Source organism: Emydura macquarii, unplaced genomic scaffold, assembly GCF_026122565.2.
Source record: "Emydura macquarii macquarii isolate MOO-44397 ecotype Brisbane River unplaced genomic scaffold, CSIRO-AGI_Emac_v2 contig_629, whole genome shotgun sequence".
Classification (NCBI taxonomy): Eukaryota; Metazoa; Chordata; order Testudines; family Chelidae; genus Emydura; species Emydura macquarii.
This window is the reverse complement of record NW_027130766.1, coordinates 3,501,466-3,520,920: the sequence shown is the minus strand read 5'-3', so window position 1 is coordinate 3,520,920 and position 19,455 is coordinate 3,501,466. Positions and strand designations below refer to the sequence as shown.

The 19,455-nt window shown below is 53.7% G+C and overlaps 1 protein-coding gene across 1 annotated transcript; it reads left to right on the top strand.

Annotated features, from left to right (window-relative positions):
* The first annotated feature begins 7,346 nt into the window (after window positions 1-7,346).
* On the top strand, window positions 7,347-17,629 carry HROB (homologous recombination factor with OB-fold). The gene is made up of 10 exons (XM_067541066.1): window positions 7,347-7,446; window positions 7,837-7,887; window positions 8,458-9,762; window positions 10,694-10,777; window positions 12,265-12,405; window positions 14,442-14,550; window positions 15,396-15,481; window positions 16,036-16,194; window positions 16,552-16,777; window positions 17,178-17,629. The coding sequence occupies exons 1-10, from the start codon at window positions 7,444-7,446 to the stop codon at window positions 17,249-17,251; spliced, it is 2,238 nt and encodes a 745-aa protein (XP_067397167.1). The 5' UTR covers window positions 7,347-7,443; the 3' UTR covers window positions 17,252-17,629.
* The last annotated feature ends 1,826 nt before the right edge of the window (window positions 17,630-19,455 follow it).

Below are 19,455 nucleotides of genomic sequence, written 5' to 3'. Positions count from 1 at the left end.
ACTGAAGAAACTGACAGGAAGAAAATACAGGCCCAGGAAAAATAAAATCCTTCCAAGCACAACACCTCACAACACCTCCACAAACACACACCCACACACCACCACCCCCGGCACCAAACCAATATTCACTTCACATGCTCCAGACGGCTGGATAAGCATCTGTGTTAGTCATCAGATCCCAGCCTCCCAACCTGTGCAGATGTTAAGCTCGTCTGCTGGCCCCCTGTGTTTTCCGTCCACCACTGCACCTGTGAGTCAGGAAAGCGAGGGAGGAGATAAAGGAGTGGAGTCTGCGGCAGTGTTCGCTTGGCAAAGGGAGGTGGCATATTTCCCGAGCCGTGATGAGAACTCCCAGGCAGGATCCAGAGATGAGCAGGGGGGATGGCAGGAAACGTATGGGCAGTAGGGGGCTGGGCGAAGCTGGGACAGGAGCTCCCAGGCCTCTGTTATAACTAGCAGGTCTTGGGAAATGCGGACCAGCACTGTTCTTCACGTTTCTTTTCTTGTAATTTTCTGCTGCAAAGGGCTGTCACAGCAGCCGTGGGCTGAGAGCCAAGGCGGGGAGGGGGCACCTTGGGACGGGGGCTGATGGCTTGGCTTTGCTCTGTTAAATGCCCAGCCACCACGCGCACATCAGAGCTGTCCCCCACGCTCTCTGCTGGTTCCCCTTAGAACGGCAAGTCTGATCCAAGGTCACGGTCCTGACTTTCAAGGCGTTCAATGGCCTGGGCCCAGCAAATTTAAGAGAACCCACATTTCCAGGATGGTGACCACAGCCGATAGCTCGGCTCCTCAGGCCCAGTGAAATCTCCTACCACCAGGGTAAAGCTTCTCTGAGCAGCAGATGGCGTTTCCTCCAGGGCCAGTCCGGCCCACGGAACAAACTCCCCCAGGAGCTACACACCAGCCCAGCCAAAGCCCCACCTTCCACTCCAAGTCCCAGAAGCGCTGCTCGGGTCAGCCTGCCCTGACATTTAAATAACAAAACCCTCCACTGCCCACACAATTCTCTCCCGGGGAGAGGATGAACCACAAGACAGATATTCAACGTGTTGCTTTAATGCCCGACTGGCCGGCGCTTGGATACTGCAGTGATGGAGCAGGACAAAAACCTATAGAGAATAGCATTGGAATAAAACACTGGACCCCAAGGAGTAGGGGATGGGGGGGTTCCTACCAGAGCATCTGTTGTGGCTGTTACTGGGAAAGCTGGGAGGGGGGGTACATGGTCTTTTTCCAAACCTTGTGTTAAAAGAAAAACCCACAGAGCAAGGAGATGTTTAGCTGTATTATTGGGGAAGCAAACTTAGGGACAGATTCCAATGCCCCCCATTTCACTTGGGCAGCCCCTCACTCCACTGTGACTTCAGTGGCCAGTTTGTGGGATAAGGTGCTGAGAAATGTGACCAGCAGCATCAGAGTCTTGCCCTCGGGGTGATCAAAAGAAGTCCTCCCGCACCAGCTGAGAAGGAAATCACAACGGGCAGGGCTAATGCCAGAATTTGTGGGTGTCGAGCACTAAATCTTGTCCTGAGCAAGCCTGGGTCTCAACTAGTTGAGCTACAGGAGTATTTCCAGGAGCTGGAGTAGTAGTAGGTTGTTATTCTCTGTGTAGACCAGCTGCCAGAGTGCTAGACTAGCCAGCATGTTACCGCTGCAGCTTGGGATAACGGAAAACACTGTTCCCACTGGATTCCGATGGGGAAAGGGATTCTGTCTGTCTTAGGTGCTTATCTGGCTCCATTACCATAGGAGCTGAGCACCTCACAATCTTTAAGGGATTTATCCTCACACTCCCACTGCAACCCAGGGCACTGCCGTTATCCACATTTCGCAGGGGGGGAACTGGGGCACAGATTACGTCTACACTGCAAAAAAAAAAACCAACCCAATCCAGGTGGCAGCAAGTCGCAGAGTCCGGGTCAACTGACTTGGGCTTGCGGCCCCCGCGCGACAGAGCCAACGCTAGCAGGAGAGACATTCCTGCGGGGTGGGGAAAGCTGGTGAGGGGGCTGGGTCCAGAGCCCAGGCTCCAGCCTGAACAGGTACGTCTGCTCTGTTACGTTGCGCCCCGCATGCGAGTCCAAGTCAGTTGAGCCGGGCTCTGAGACTCGCTGCTGTTGGTTTGTTAATTTTGGTGGGTTTTTTTTTTTTTTTGCAGTGTAGATGTACCTAAAGGGGCTCAGTGACTAGCCCAAGGCACACAGACAGTTTGGGGCAGCTCTTTGGAATTGCACTCAAGTCTCGCAAACTAGTGCTCTGACCACTGGACTACACTGCCTGTCATGTAAATCTTCCATCGGTTGAGTGCAAGGAATATGCCATAAGGTGGGATTTTTTCAAAGACTCCCAAGGGAGTGAGGTGTTCAAATCTGATTGAAAGTCAGTGGGTGCACAGCACCTAACCCCCGTAAGCTCCTTGGAAAATCCAAGCTTTCTATGCCGGTCCAGAATGCTATCACGCAGGCAAGGGAATGAGAATAACAAGTAACTCCAGTTACTCTGATTCCTCAACTTCACATTTGTGCTCTGCATAGCCAAGAAATCAGCTTAATAGAAAGTGGCCCGAAATATTAGTCACCGCTTTGAGAATGGAGAATTCATTACACTGAATAATATAAGAAACAGGAAAGCGCTTCAGAATTTCCCTTTTGACTTATATTTCCAAGTGACGTCGTCTTGCACACAGAAAGAAATCATAAAAGACAAATGGCTGGAGGAAGAAGTGACTTGGTGGGGATTTGATTCCTGGACCCGCCGTGGGAAGGGATTACAGGTAGAATACCCAGGCGCTTACGTAGACGGAATGAAATGAACCAAATAAGCTGGAAGTATCAGCGAGGGGAAGAAATGCTCCAGCATCCAAATGGAAGGAGAATGACCTCAGACAGCATGAGGCAGCGCCAGCTGAAGTCGCTGGGAGTTTTCCGATGGACTGCAAGGAAGCCCCAAGGGCCCACTCCTGTTCCCGTCATGGTCAGTGGGAATCTTTTCGTTGACTTCAATGGAATTCTTGGATCAGCTGCAGAGGCATTTGCTGCTGCCTCAGCTCCGTGGAAACTCCAGACCCCAGTTCATGGCCGGCCTGCAGCCCCTTTATGGCAGCTATGGCCCTTATGCCTAGCATAAAGCCAGCTTGGGCCCCTAGGCCTGGCACAGAGCCCAGGGGCTCAGCCACAGGGGTGACTCCTGAGTACAGATGGTTATAAACAGTCCGGTGTGTCAGTCTGGGAGTCAACGGGACAGATCCCCCAGTTGGTGCAAATCAGCATAGGATTGAAGTCAATAGAACTACCCCGATTGACACCAGTTGAGGATCTGGCCCATTCTTTTCAAAATCACGTCCAGGACTTTCTTCCGGGAGGCAAAGGAAGCTCCCCCATCCCCGCGGTGAGAGCGGGCTGGACCAATGGGCACTTTCCACAGACACGTGACTCTGGGTTTTGAGGAGGGCTAAGGAGCCAAGTTCCAGCCAAGTGTGGCTGGAGAATCCTCCTCCAGTTGTACGTTTGCTTCCTAGGACTGCCAAGGCTCAGGACCAGGGCCGGTTTTACAAATGTGCTCAACCCCCAACATTCCCCCCCTTGCGTGGCTGGGCCCTTCTGCAAATCTGGGCACTGACTCGGGGCCTCCGTGGAAGCTGTGCTCCTTTTCTCCACCTCACCCCCAACGCACCACATCAGTGCGAGATGTCATGGCACGGGTTACAATTTGCGGTTTTATCACTGAATTCCCTCAGGCTAGTTTGCCCCTGACCCTAACGCAGCCCTGCAAGGGAACAGAGGGGAGTCAAGATTCCCCCTCTTCGTCCACACATGGCTGCCTTTGATTGACTCTGGGAGGGGAGCCAGATCCCCCCGTGGGCAGGCATGCCCAGCCAAGATGTGACAAGTGCACTGCGCCACGTCCTGCAAAGGGGTGGAATGAAGAACTCTCCCGCCATCCACCCCCTCTTGCGATGGGGAGCTCTGGGAGGAGCCGCGTTTCCCTGCTACAATTCCTTCCCAGGGGTGCTCCAGGGGTGGGATAATCCCATCCTGCAGCCTGAGCCTAACAGCTCAGTCTAGCCCGAGGCATCTGTGCTGCTTTTTCCGCATTTAAGCGCCATTAGTCAAATACAGACCAGCGGGGTGTCAGGAGAAAAAAAAAAAAAATTGCCCGAGTTGAATGGCTCTTGGGCGTGGGTTGAATGGATGTGCTATTAGCCTCGTTTTTAGAAGACACACGAACACGCCTTTCAGGAAAAGGCTAAAGTGAGGGGGGAGCAAAGGAAGTGCCAAGTATCCCTGAATTCCCTTTGATATTTAACTCTGCACTGCAGGCTGCAGTTGGCGGGAGCAGTGGCTGCCTTGTAAAGATCAGTGACGAACCTGTTTTCAGAACGTCTTTTCTTTAGCAGACAGCGAAAGCAATGAGTCTTCTCTAAGCCCGGCTGGCTGCTTGCGACAGCTGATTTACTAACATCAGCCTGATCTGTGGGTCTCCACATTTTCTGACAAGTCTTCGGCCTTGCCAGCCCAGCCCGGGCCTCGCTGCCTCCCCATTCGAGTTCCCTCGTTTTGAAACGCTCAAGACAAAGAAAGATGCACCTCGGATGTCATTTGGCTCCCAATGCTGCCTGCTGACTGTACTGCCTCAGCTTTGGAAGGCAATGGAGGCAATAACATTCTGCCTTCAGCTGTCGCCCCTCAACTCTGCTTCAATGGGCTGGCCTGGGTGTCATACGCCTGGTCTGCACTTAAAAATTAGATCGAGATAGCTATGTCTCTCGGGGCCGTGAAAAATGTTACGCCCGGAGTGCTGTAGTTAGGTTGATCTAACCCCTGTGCAGACACAGCTCGGTTGACGGAAGGAGGGATGAACTCCTATGGACGGAAACGCCCCATCCCTCGATGGCGCCACAGCAGCACAGTTGCTGTGACATTGCTCTGCTGCGGGAGTGCAGAAATACCCATAGATAGAACTTGAACCAATGTGCGTTATTTTAATGCTCTATCAATTGTCTTAGATGTCAGCGCTGGCTTTACATATTCTGCAACCCTAGGCAAAATAAAAATGTGCGCCCCTCTCTCCCCTCCAGCGGAAAGATTGAAGTATTTGCAGTGTGCAGGGGCTGTCATTCTTGTCAATTTCACCATTCCCCTGGAGTGGTGAAATTGACAAGTAAGCCAGGGACACCTGGAGCCTGGCTCTGGGATGGGACGGGGCAGCTGCTGCCCACTGCCAGCGGGGACACGGGCAGCTGCTCCCCGCTTCCCGGAACACACCTCCCGGCTAGGAGCAGAGACCATGCAGGAGACGGGCAGCTGCCACCAGCGTCCCGGCTGCGTGCTGGGACCCTGTGGGAGGCAGGCGGCGGGTGGCTGCAGCCCAGCATCCGCCCTTTATGTTTTGATGCCCTAGGCAATTGCCTACTTCATCTACGGCTAAGTCCGGGCCTGTGAGATGCTTATCTTAATGGTAATAAAAGAGATGGTAAGACTAGAATTTGGAATTCATAAGACCTGGGATACAATTTTCAAAAGCACCTGACTCAGAAGTGACTTAGTGCCAGATTTTCAGAGGTATTTAGGCACTTAAAGATGCAGAGAAGCACAGAGTGGCATCCTCCAAAGCAGGTTAGGGGCCAAAATCCCATTGAAACCCAAGGGAGTTAGGCACCTAGAGCACCCAGAAGGCCAATGGTAGAGGGAGGAATTGAACCTCAGTCTCTAGATCACAAGTGCCTCTCAAATGGGAAGGGGGATCCGTAGCTACTGGCTAGGGTCAGGCGAAGGGGCCCAAAGACCCTGCCACTGCACAGCAAAAACACAATTTGTCTTTTGAACTACCTTGAAGAAATAAAGCGTGGAGCCAAATGGCACCTTCCTGGCAACAGATGCGTCCATTTCCTTGCTGTGCTAGGGTTTACAACTTGCTATTCCCATGGGGGACTTCCCTCAGTAACTGACTTGTTCCCCTTGGTCTTGAATGAGCTGCGGTCCCCCTCTAGTGGCTGGTCTGGCTCATCAGAGCCTAGACAGCAGCTATTCCTGTACAGCTATTTATAGACTGCCCTACTCAGCCTGTGCCAGCCAGTCACAGCTGGAAAGCAAAGATTCAGTGCAGCATGGAGGAACAACGCATCCCTCCCCCCTTCCACTACAGCCTATCCAGAGGCTGATCTAACCCAAAGCAGGAATGAAAACCAAGCATCCAACCGTGCAAGAATTCCAGTCCCTGCACCGCTGTCAATATCCTTGTCATGGGCCGAAAACATCCCCGCAGCTGCTGGACAAAAGCGGAGTTTTCCGTTCTGGAGTACTGGACAGTCCCAAGAAAAAGTCCACAGACTTGTGCCTGGTTTATAACATCATGGTGAGTGGAGGTTGCACTCGCTGACAGAGACCCGGGCTCCGGAGTAAAGTTTACGCATTCTCAGCACCCACAAACCACGCCAGATTTTTCCAGAGGGCGCAGCTCCCATTTTAGGCACTAAAACAAGTGGCCAGATATGCCCTACATGTCGGATGCTGAGCTCTTTTGAAAGTCTGGTGGCCACCAGTCAATCAGTGTCACACGGGAGGTGCTGGGATGCATGTGGATTTTAGAGCACTTGGAAAAATCGGCTGTTAAGCAGTAAGCAGCTCTCAACCTTAACCTTCACTGTAGCAGTGCTACTACCCCACTCTGACTGCGAAGGCTGCACTGTAGAACTTCACAAGCCACCCTCTGGTTTAGCAACGGGAGAAGGACAGAAGGATGAGTAGACCGATGGTGGGTGGGTGGGTGGATGACTAGGTGGATGGACAGACGCACAAAGGCATGGACAGGCCAGGTGACAGGACCGACAGACTGGTGGGTGGATGGGCAGATGGACGGACTGGTGGGTGGATGGGTGTTGACACAGAGGGATGGGGGGGGCACATTAAGGTGACCAGATGTCCCGGTTTTATAGGGACAGTCCTGATATTCGGGATTTTGTCTTATAAAAGCGGCTATTACCTCCCATTCCCATCCCAATTGTTCACACTTGCTATTTGGGTACCCTAGGACAGATGCACGGACAGGTGGATGGATGGGTGGACAGATGGACTGGTGGGTAGAAAGATGGACGGACGGACGGACTGGTGGGTGGATGGGCAGACAGACAGACGGGTGGGTGAGTGGATGGACAGACGGACTGGTGGGTGGATGGACGGACAGACAGACAGACGGGTCGGTGAGCGGATGGATGGACAGACGGACGCTGGCGGCTGGCCGCTTCCCCTCCCCAGCGCTAGTCGGAGGCCGCGGGCCGGTGGCTCCTTGAACCTCCCCTTTAAGGCGGCGGAGTGACTCGCGCCCGCCGGCCCCGGGCAGGCAGGCTGCCCCGCCCTTTAAAGGGGAGGCGGCCCCAGGCCCCGGGGCGCTGCGAGGCGGGTGGCAGCGGGGCCCTTCCGGCCTGGACTCTGCGCTGCTGCCATGGTAACGCCCCCCCCCTCGGCACTGGGGTGAAGGCCCGGGGGTGCCAGGGCGGCCAAGGACCCCCCGCCTCGGGGCGAGACAGCGGAAAGGGAGACCGCGGCGGGGGGGGGCTGGTTACCCCCGTACCCCCCCCCCGGGAAGGAGCTGCGGGGGGGCTGGTCACCCTCGTGTCCTGGCCCCCCCGTGCAGCCCTGCCGCCGTGGGGCCGGGCTAGCCCCGCCTGGCCGTGCACGGACACGCCCCGGGTCCCTCCGGCTTTAACCCCGCAGCACCGGGGGCGGGGGAACCTGGCGCCCCGGGCGTTGCAGGGGCCGTGGGGGGCGAGGCTGGCGGGCCCCTGCCCACGCCGCTGTCTCAGTCGCTGTCTCTGTCTCTGTCTCTCTCCCCCAGGCTGCCCGGCTGCAGCAGCTGTTCGCGGTGGACGCGGAGCTGGCCGACGAGGTGAGGCGACGCTTGGGAGCCGGGCCGGGCCAGCGCCGAACCAGCACCCGGGGGGGGGCGGAGGGAGGATCCTTGCTCCACGGGCGAGGCAGGCGGCTGCTGGGTCCGGCTCCTCCATGGAGCCCCAGCCATTGACACCGCCCCAGGATCCTGCTCCTAGTTCAGTTCCGTCCCTGTTTACACCAGCCCTGTAAGGAAGCCGGGGGAGTCGCTTGCGAGATGCGGTGTCCGTGGGGCGTTTGTCCCCCAATGAGCGGAGTACAGGGCTGCAGACCGCTTTGGCCGTCAATGACACCGCCACGTATCAAGGGAGATGCCGTCAGAACGTCTCTCCCCGCTCTCGGACCATGTAAAGAGAGAGCAGGCCTGCAAACTATGGGCCCGACAACTGCCCCTATCTGCCTTGTGTCCAGCTGTGTTTTACGGTCCTGGTCCAGGGCGGACTATCGCAAGTGTCTGATCTTTGTAGCTGTATTGGGCTCTTCAGTTAAAGGGCCAGGTTAGCTGAATCACTGGAGCATCCTGTGTAAAGAAAGCTTGATCTTTGTGGTGCCTCATCTGCTTTTGCAGGACTTCCTGTCGGCCGTGGAGGATGCAGAGAACCAGTTCTCAGATTCGATCCCTGTGAACTCCGGATACTTGAGGCCCTTCTCCTCTGGGCTGAGAGACCCAGGCAGCCCTGTGGCACCCGCCTGCAAGTCCCATCTACCTACTCTTCTCAGTACCAGCAGGCTGTCCCCAGCCTTCGGGCTGCAGAACCTTCCCAAACTGAGAATTGGGGCTGATTGCCCCTCCAGCAAAACACCTGGCCTGAGGCCCCTGACGGTGGTGAATGATCAGATTGTGGATCCTCCAGCTGTGGGCTTCAAGACTCTAAAGAACCAGGTGGCCCCCACGTTGGCCGCTCCAGCCCTGCACACTTCGAACCACACCAGTGACTGCCCACCGAGCTGCAGCTTGGCAGCGGGGTTCAAGTTTGTGAGCCGACAGCCTCCCCTTCCGGAAGCTCCCCATGATGATGAATTTGAAAATGACCTGTGTCTGGCAGCCTGCGTGCAGCTGGACGTGCCGGGCATGCAGTCCAGGCCTGGGCCTGCCACGGCTGAGCAGGGGATGCCCCCTCAGACGTGCAGGAGGGACAAGAGCAGCCATGAAGGGACAGCGTTCAAAAAGCTTCGGCTGGGAGGGCCGATGGCAATTCCTAGCCCTGGCGGCTCGGTCTCTCTGCAGCACGAGGGGACTCGGGCCGTCTCGACGGGGGCAGACAGAATGCAGAATCTGTCCCCGTTCCAGCAGGCGGACCCTGCTGTGAAACTAAAGCTGAGGCCGAGCACAGCGGGTTCTTGTTCCTCTCAGTCTAGCCTAGTCGCTCCGGTGAGCTCCCGGGTGAATGCCGTCCCGCCAGGCAGCACTGCCGCAGGCGTGTCTCGTGGCACTGTCTCCGCTCCCAGGTGCCACGCTTCGAGGCCTTTGCAAACTTCTCGGGGTCAGGCTGGAACCGAAGCAAGCAGCCCTTCTATGGCTTCAATTAAGGCCCCCTGCCTCCCCTCACCCGGGAGTGGCCATCCAAGGCCACCGGCACCACAGACGTCCAGTCAGGGCTGTTCCACACCCAGAGGCGGCAGTTGGCGGCCATCTGTTAGGCTCCCCGCAGGCCCACGGCCCTTGATGACTTGCGTGGACTCCTCGACTTCCACTCCAAGGGCTCCCTATTCAGCCTCTGCCGCTGCTGGGACCCTGCAGACACCGGTGGTCACCAATCACCTTGTGCAGCTGGTCACGGCAGCCAACAAGACCCCGAGGGCCACTGGCTGGGCCCCTTCACGGGTGAAAACTCGCCGCTTCCCAGGACCTGCGGGGATTCTCCCTCATCAGGTAGGACACGTTGCAGAGGAAGTGGCTGATATCTCGGTGGGAAATGGCAACTCCAAACGGGACATCAAGGGGTTGAACTAATCCACGTGTTGCCTTTCAGGTATGATCCACACACAGCATCCACTGGCCACAGAGCAAGCAAGGAGGGGGGTCATGGGGAGCATGACCTATATCCTCCCATCGTCATGGTGATCAGAGAGGCAGCTACATAGCCATGTAGGCCCAGATCCTCCGGTATTTAGGTGCTTAACGTCCATCAATTTCAGTGGGAGTTAGCTACCTAAATACCTTGGAGGATCTGGGCAGTAGTATCTAGATATGATGACCACTTAGGAATACCTGTCATTCAGAATATTTCAGGGGCATCTGAAGCCTCTGGACAACACTGAAGGCAGGAATGCAGCTTTGGGGGCCACTATCTTACTGCACTTACAGGTGCATGCACAAGTAGGTTACGTGGGAGAGTGCGGGTATGGTGCTTTATTAACTGGTAGGAACGTATCCTTTTCTTGTGGTGATTCCCTACCCCCACAGCTCTTTTATCCCCCTCTCTTGTTCTTTCGTATAACCACCGTAAACTCCTTTTAACCAAGCCAGCATCAAAGCTGAGACCAGTTTCACACTTAGACTGGTTGGCAAAAAGTATTCTGTGACTGGCCAGAAAGTGCCATAGTCTTCCTAGCCCAGGGAGCCAGGCCCACGACCTCTCCCTTGACCGCAGTGGCAGAGACCCCAGCCCAGCCTTGACTGTCACTCTTTAAATAAAATTTGTAGCAGAACCCCTTTATTGTTGAAGGATTTCTTTTGATGCCCTAGAGACTTGCTAAGAGAGCTGTAAAATGTGTTAATTGCTTCTGAGAGTTTCCTGAGCACATACCTAATCCAGCTGTACTTGTAAGTACCACATGCTTCTCTCTCTCTCTCTCCTAAGCATGGTGGGAAAAATCTGGAGGAAATCCTGATTTCCACTCCTCAGACTCCAGCCCACGGAGCGCTGGCAAAGCTACGGACAGAGGTAATACCCATTTTTCCCTGTCCCCCACTCCAAACGCCTCTAGCAGAAACAGTGTCCAAATTGGACGCAGCACCCCAAAGTGCATCACTGTTCCATGCTGGCTGCATCCAACAGTGGTATGAGGGTGTGGTCCAAAAGCTGGTCCTGATCCTGGGAGATGTTGGTGGAAATAAACATTAGCAAAGCCAATCAGAGAGACCCAAAAGCTTCAGAACAATCCAGGGATCTAGGCAACAAATAGACCACATGATCCTGGTCCCTTGATATTGGGGAGTGGTTTTTTTTTTGGTGATCTGTACGCCTCAGCTGCTGCAGTCAGATGTGCTGCTAGGAATGTCTCAGAGCAGACATGCTAATCTTCCCTGTGACCAGGGCAATTTGCGGCGGCTAGAGACTAATGGGCCATTTGTTTACTCCTTGGGGCAGAGCATTGTCCCTCTACCCCACGCCTCTTCCCAGAGTGATGGTATTTTGGACACTTCTGACAGACCTGAATGTCAGAGATGAAATCGCTTAGGCCTGGTTTAGAACTTTTCTCTAAGTTCCGGGGTGGTGGTGGAGCAGGGATCTCTGGCCTGCGCCGTCTCCATTAAACAGCACAGAAATTGGTAAGAAAAGACACTGGGCCGCAAGCAGTTGAGAACCTATCAGCAAATCGTTGCGGCCCATGTGCTGTCCCTGTAGCGCGCGCACAGCCTTACGCTGACGGAAGGAGTTTCTTCATCAGTGTAGGAACACCACTTCCCTGGATGATGAAGGTCGACGAAGGCACTCTTCGTCAATAAATCTGCATCTATGCCAGGGTTTGGTCAACTTAGTGTAGACCAGACCTCAGATATGGGTAGGCTTGGCAGAATTTGGTCTTTTTTTTTAAATCTGACTGATGATAGCATTTTTTAGATTTTTATCTATTTAAATTTTCAGTTGTGGGAAATTCTGGGGAGGGGGTTTCAGACCATTATTTATTGACACTAGATGTTGAGATTCAAAAACTGAAAGCTTTATAAGTCATTAAAGCAGCTCATCTCAAAACATACAAAGTAAATATCCTTAAATCAACAGATCATACCTGTTTTTTACTATTCATTTGCTAGTCCATTTGTAACCAGCCTAATTCAAAGTCTAAATCACTGGATTCCAACTAGTTCTCAAGCAGCATTTTTCTTGCTTTGCCTAGCTGTATATTTTGATTATAATTGATGGAGATATTGTTTTTGTATGTGTTCAGTGAAATTGACATTTACTGATAAAAATCTAACCCTTCCAAGCCTAGATCTGGGATAACGGGGGTCATGGCTCAAATAAAAAAGATAGGGGTGTCCTAAAGTGCTCGAGTAGCACTGATTCGGTGCGAGGGTCAGCTCTCATTCCCCCAATGCTCTACTTAGAGCCAAGGCTTTGTCTCTGCATAGCCGAAGAGGCGCTAGTACAGGATAAACTTCAATTCGATTCTAAACATAATGATCATGTCCATTACACAACTCCAGGAAGTGCCAAGCTCCCAGCAGCCAATTGAAGAGGACTTTGGAAAAGGTCCCTGGCTTGCCATGAAAACGGAGCTGCAGTTGGATGAGAGAGACCCCTCCTGTTTCCTCAGGACCTACAGCGTGGTCATGGTGCTACGGAAGGTAAGGAATGTGCTGAATGTGAAGGCTACTTCCTGGAAAGACGAGTTCAGTTCAGGTCCTCGCTGTTGCCTCTGCACTGGCATCTGGGCTTTTCCCAGATCTCAAATCACCTGATAATTTTTGGCTTCCTCAGCTGCACTGTTCAGACCCAACAAGAAAGAACTGCATAGGGCAGATGAGCCTGCTCTAACTGGTCTGAAGCAGCAGTTAGCTGACAGTGTCTCTTTGTCACCAGGACACTAGTAACTGCCAGTGCTGGCCCGTGATACAGAGCTAGTGCAGCCGGAGTTGAGAACAACGCTGGCCCACAGGAGTGCAGCGCTAATCTGGCTTCAACTGAGAAGTTGTTCAGTTAAAAGCATGTTCAGTGGCTCCATTTTCACAACCACGGTCGTGTCCCTGCTGCTGCCCCAGGGAGGTATGTCCTGTGTCTGCAGAACATGGACTCCCAGGATAAAATACTATCCCGTTGTCTCAGGATTGTTCCCGCTAAGATGCAGTGACCCATGGGAAATACCATCTCTGCACAAACTAGTCTTAGAAAATGGTTGTTCTATGGACACCCACACAGCATTTTTATCTTCAGAGCAGTTGACAAACAGTAGTCAAGTCTCATTCAGACATGCACTGGCATGATGCCTAATACACCCAGCTGTCCGCTATAACCAAATAATTATGCCTGGTTGCCCCCATTCAAGTAGGCACAGGTGCCTTTATCTAGTGAATGATCATCCAGAACTCAGCACCTGCAGGTAGTTTAGTCTCATCCCAGCGTTCAGCTTGGCTAACCACAAGTGCCCGTGACAATTTCTGAGCTTCCCTCTGATTTTTACCGAAGTCATTGCTAATGCTTTGACTGAAATAAGCCATTTGATCTTGGAAATCCAGCAGCAGCACTTATCACCCGTAACCAGACCCTCTATTCTGCTGCCTCCTTCAGAATGTTTGGCCCGTTTGTTTATAAGCAATGAGACGTGTAGAGGCAGTGACTGATTTATTCAGTCTTTACCTACTGGAAAGCTGTGGGGGCTAAGAGGTGGGAGTTGTGTGGAAGGAGAAGGGCTAATGAAAATAATTGAGCCCCAGATCAAAGTAGCCCACGACTGAAATGAACAGGCATCTCTTTATCATGCAAATAGACACCTGCTAGCCACACTGCAACTACACTGGCTTATAACAAGCCACGTGCACCAGAGGGTGTTAAAACTACCCTCCCGTCCCTTTGTACACGCTGGAGGTAGCGTGGAGTGAACCACAGATGTTGACAGATGCCAATAAGCTTTGATCCAGTGGTGTCCCTCTCTTCTGAGCCTGAGGGCCACCTGCGCCCTTTCCAAAAGGACAAGGGGCTGCAAGCAATGCTTCTGGGGCAGATCCTTTGCCCTCTTGTGCTCCCTTTGTGCTACTCAGGTTGAGGCGCAACAAGGGAGGGACAGAAGAGCTTTCCAGGCTGACATCAGAGCTGTGGCGGTGCCTCCTCCCTTCAGCGATGGGTGTGATTCAGACGCTTTTTGTTTTAAGACTCACCAGGCTGGGCTCTTTGAACACGGGCTGCATGATCAAATACAAGCTCTGTTCTTAGCATAGTTGCCTTGGTGGGCCCAGGGTGGATGCCATGATCCTAGCCCCCCTTCCCTTGGCAGAACACGTAATATGAGATTGGAGCGTCACAGCAGAAGCCCTAAATTCCGCCTGGTCCTTGAAGATTTATTCTAGTAACTGGTGTTACAGCAGCACCTCCAAGCCCCTGGGGGAGCGGGGTTCCGTTGTGCTGGGGTCTGAACATGTGCATGATGAGAGACGGCCCCTGCCCCAAAGACCTTCCAGTCTCTCTAGACAAGACTGAATGATTCCTGTGTTGTAGCCATGGGATCTGGGTACAGAGAAGGGCAGCAACTTGCTGACGGCCACACGGGGACTCTGGCAGAGGCTGGAATTGGACCCTGATCTCCTGAAGCCGGGTTCGGCGTAAGGCGTCCCTTCCTCTGCTCAGTGAGTTGCCATGGACCGTGGTTCTCTGTCTGTCCTCTCTGCAGGCAGCCCTGAAGCAGCTCCCAAAGAACAAGGTCCCCAGCATGGCGGTGATGATCAAGTCACTGACACGCACCAACGTTGACGCCAGTGCCGTGTTCAGGGACCCTACCGGTAAGGACCGAGGTTAACCCTTTGGGCTGAGGGTCACGAGGGGCAGGTTGACCAGCAAAGGAACTGTAACGACTGCCAATAACCAGCCAACCTTTCCTTAGTACAAAGATCTAGTTTCCCATCTGAAAATCTGTGTAGTGCCTGCCTGCTGGCTTTCCCCATGGCCCTCGCAGCTTCCCGTCTGTCAGCTCTGCCACGCTCACTCTTGGTGTCGCCTGCCTTCTGAACCACACAACTGAGGCACCTCCTTCTCGTCTGATCAGTGGCCCATTAGCTCTGTAGCCTGCCTCTCGTGGTGCCCTGTTTTATTTATAGATCTCGAATACACACACACGGTCGTGCAGTTCTGTATGTAGGTGGGTTAGATTCCTCTCCCACTCCGGTAGCAATCAGTTGCTGCTCCTCAAGCAAGAGACTCGCTGCCCCCCTAGTTGCGTGCAGATGCCCACAAATGTTGGTCATTCCAGTGATCCATCCACCATCTAACTCTGGCCTCTTGTTAGCTGGGAACTCTCCCAGGCCTCTCTACGCTGCGTGGAGGAGGATTCACTTGTTGGACATGAGAGAGGGATGTGATGAGCTGGGTCTCCTCTCCCAGGGGCCAGTACAGGATTGATTCTGGCAGTGTGTCCTCGAGTGGGCTTCTCCTTTATAGGAGCCAGGCAGCTGAGCTGGAAATGGCAAGACGGGACGCACTGAATGAGTAACACTCCAGTCTGACCCCTTGTCCTTCACTAGGTTGGGCTGGTTTGGCCCATGTGTGATGGCACCAAGCACTGTGGCAGCCGCGTCGTTGCACTGCGCCCGCCCCGCGTTCTGATGGGTTCTCTCTGTCCTGTCCGCAGGAGAGATGCAGGGGACGGTGCACCGCCTGCTGCTGGAGGAGAGGCCGAGTGACCTGAAGGCCGGTTCGGTGCTTCTCTTGAAGCAGGTACGTGAGGCGCAGGGGATCAGGGCCAGGGTTACCAAAGCGTCCTTCAGTATGTGAGTGTGGGTTTTTTTTTTTTTTTCCCTGGAGGTAGATCCTTGTGGCAACGGAGATGCTTTCAAGGCTCCAGTTCTGGGGCATGTGGATTTAATAAGGGGTGTGCAGATCCATCTGCTGCTCAGTCACTGATTTGCATCCAGCCCCAGAGATCTCTCATTATTGGAGATGAAGGGGATCAGGAGAGAGAGCTCTTGGTCTGTTTCTTAGTGGCAGCTGTCCTCCACTAAAACCCTTCTGTAGGCAATAACCAGCCAGCACAGATTGCCCTCCTTGGGGGCTGGCTGTCCTCTGAGGCCAGTGACTGAATGGGCCAGAGACTGAACTCAGCTGGCCGCTCCAAGAGGGTGGGGAAGCCTATAAATCTATCCCACACTGTGCCTGTGTTGGATTTGGGGCATCTGTCTCCAGCGCTGCCAGTCATCTGTCCCAGAGGCTGGTGAAGCCTGACACGTGAAAAGCATTGTGTGTACAGGCAAGTAGCTTTTCTTTCATTGCAGGTGGGGGTGTTCTCCCCGTCCCACCGCAATCACTACCTCAACGTGACCCCCAACAACCTGGTGAAGATTTACGTGCCGGAGTCCAGGGACGGGAGCCCCCTGCATCCATCTCAGGAGCATGGAGAGAGGGGAGACAGGACGGTGCCAGTGTCCTCAGAGGTACGGTGCGATGTGTCCAGCTTGCTGAGGAGAGAGCCATGCTAGATGGCACGTGGGGGCGTCTCCTGTGTTCTGTGAGGTGTTTCAGGAGGCTGGTCTGGCCAGGCCTGGAGGCGCTTGAGAGAGCTGGGCTAAGAAGCTGAGCATGGCTAAGGAGGTGCTGTGATGGACTCCGGAGGAACCGAGGCCCAGTCCTTGGAGGAGGTTGTTCCGCAGGTAGCTGGAGAGAATATGGCGATTCCCTAGGGGGAGTATGTACTGACGTGAGACCCCAGGGAACGAAGGCCTAGCGCTGGGGTGCTGAGAGCAAACCAAGGGAAAGCCCAGAGCATCTCAGCGGTGTCTGGCTTTTTGTAGGTCCGAAGCCCGGCTGAATTCCAGCAGACTGCTCCAGCAGATATCACCGGAGGTGCTCCCAACCCCAAGCACATGTGGAGCTCCGGGAGGGATGCAGACAGCAGCTGGGATGCAGATCCATCACCTGGAAGGTTATTGCCATGCCCGGGGAGCCACGGAGCCAGCAAATCGGGGTCCAACAGACCTTCCCAAGAGGAGTCCCTGGGGGCTGAAGCCTGTGACATGGGTAAGGCAGATTGTGCTGAACATAGTATGGGCCTGGTTCCCCAAAGAGCTCCGCTTGGGCACATGGTGGGAGCTGAGGTCTCTTGAAAACTTGGTTCCAGTGGCGGGTGCCAAGCAGTTGAGAATCTGGACCACCCACTGAGTGGCCCGGATGCCTTCCACTGTAGCACGGGGGTCGCGGCTGCCGCCTATAGGAAATCCAGGAAGAAAATAGAAGACGTTGGCTGTTTCCCCTAGTGATCCATCCATAGAGGTGGGTCCATGCACTTGAAAACGTAAATCCTGCTGTGACAGGGTTCATCCCCCAGTGATGGGGACTGGTCGCCCCTGGGGATTAAATGGGAAACTTTAAGTGGGGGGAAAAATGGATGCAAACCCCTGTTCTTTTCCTGTCTCTGCAGATGACCTGGATGGGCTCCTAGGACAGCTGCCGGAGGACTTCTTTTCTGCTTCTGCCATGGAGAGCAGCTGGTGACCCTCTCTGGCAAAACAGAGATCCCCCAGCCATGGAGCCGAATGGACACTCCGCCAGTGGTAGAAGTGGAGCAAGGACTCTGAGCATTGGTGCGACTCTTGTGCCTTAATTACCCTGGGTCTGTTTCCGAATGGTAAGTTTGTCTATGTCTGGGAGCTGTGAAGACAGGACTGCGCTGGCTAATAATCCGGGGCTCCCGTACAGAACAGAAGCGACGCTGGCAGCGCTGACGTGACGTGATGCAGCCTTGCTACCTCTTGGCCCTAGCAGCAGCACGTAGCCGTCTTTACTTGGTGCCCTTGATGGATCATTACCCACACGAGTGACACAGCTTTTCCCCTCTTGTGTCTGAGTCCTGCATTAAATGGGTGTTTGGTACCTTTCACGTCTGACACTCTTTCTTCAGTTCCTCCCCTTTGATTTTATGCAAAACCAGCCTCTCTCCTAGCCAGGAGAGCATGGTGCTGTGTGGGGAGCGTTGGAGGCTTCTGTTAACTGGCACATCTCCCTTAAAGCATTAACATAGAGCTGCCTGGGTTGCTTATGGGAGTAAAAGAATCCCAGGCCTTGCTTCTGCGACGTGCGCATTTCCCTCCTTGGGGAAGGACGCGTGTAAGGATTGCACGATCTAGCCCATAACGGGACTGGACTTGCAGATGATGACGGAGTTCTTGATACTGACGCCCGACCCTCCCTGCCGTTGAGCAACCGCAACTCCATCAAATTCGCTGAGATCAAAGGAGCTCGGTGCCTTGCAACATTGGGCCTGCTGCTCCCCACAGACAAAGGCTTATTTCGAATGCAGCTGTATAGGTAGTGTTCTCCACTGAGCATTGGGATGGCAACCAGGCTGGAATTCCTATGCCATGCTTGAGATGGCAACGGATTCACTGGCACCATATCTGGAGTGCGGGACCCAGCTTTTATAGTCCATGCCCCCAACTTCCTGCCATCCTGCTGATCTTGCAGCTCTGTTCTCCTGTGGACTCTTACGGGGATGCTGTCGGGTTTTAAAAGAAACCAAATCCCATCTCAAGGGGATGCAGAGGGCACCGTCTCTCATCAAAAGCAAGAGGATTGTGTGGTTTTTAAAAAAGGTTAAACAAAGGCTGGAAAAATGTCTTTGCTCAGCTTGGCTTGTGGAAGCAGCTGAGTTGACATTGCTGTTTGGATCTAGTCAGTTTTGCTGCCCTGTTCTCCTGCACTAGCCGGATGCCACAGCGTCTGGGGTACAAATGTGATGGGAGAACGTTATTTCTGGGGCAAAATAACTACAAAGGAAATGGCCAAAAAAAAAATCCTGGCCATTTCTCTCTCTCCAGCTTTGTAAAACCCTGGGCCAGATCCTCAACTAGTACAAATGAATGCAACCCCCCGATTTCACTGGCATGTTGCTGACGTTGCCAGCTGAGAATCAGGCTTTGTTTTCACCCAGCTTAAATTGAAGCGGATGCTTCAGGCCCCAGGTTAATCTCTTATTAAAAGCAGCCCAGGGCTGAAGTTAGGAGCCAGTGCCAACGTGCATAAAAAGAAGGCCGCACAACAGGGCAACTCCCATGTGTGGCTGGTTGGAAGTGACTGGTCTGGAAATGTTCCCACAAGCAAGTTACTTGTTTTTTGTTCCCCCTTTCTGCCCCCATCTATTAGTGTCCTCAATGACTCCAGTTAACACGAGTTGTGATTTAACTCTCAGCTGAGGATTGGTGGGTTTTGGTGTCTTTCCTCTTCCTCCCTCCAGAAAGGCTGCCCCTACCTTTGCTTGCCCTTAACTCTCAGACTAGAATTGAAAGGGCTTAAGGAAATGCTCCATAGTCCATGTCCCTGACGCCTCCTGTGGGCGTGTCGAGGTAACCTGCTTCCCCTTCACAGGTGCCTACAATCGAGGGTACAAATTATCCAGCCCGAGGGTTGTTTCTGCACTCTTATTCTGAATTTGGTCTCAAGGGGGGTGGCTGGAGGGCCCTGCACAGCTGTGAGAGGGGGCAATTCCTGGTCCCGGAGAGCGAAGGGCTGACTGCCTACAACTGCTATTTGCTGACACCTCTCAGAATTGGACTCTGAATCAGACAAAGTAACGGCTTAAACGCAAGGCCACATGGAGCCCTCAGCAGCGGCTGTGTCTGGGCGAGGAAGGGGAGGTGGCATTCCTTGCCCAACATCACCCCTTTCAGCCTGGAGTAGGGGTGAGGAATCAGCAGTGCACT

Bases quoted from the DNA above. Each gene is read 5' to 3' on its own strand.
- HROB (XM_067541066.1), top strand. The intron at 7,888-8,457 runs GTGAGGCGACGC...CTGCTTTTGCAG, and splicing joins ACGCGGAGCTGGCCGACGAG to GACTTCCTGTCGGCCGTGGA. The intron at 9,763-10,693 runs GTAGGACACGTT...CTCTCTCCTAAG, and splicing joins CGGGGATTCTCCCTCATCAG to CATGGTGGGAAAAATCTGGA.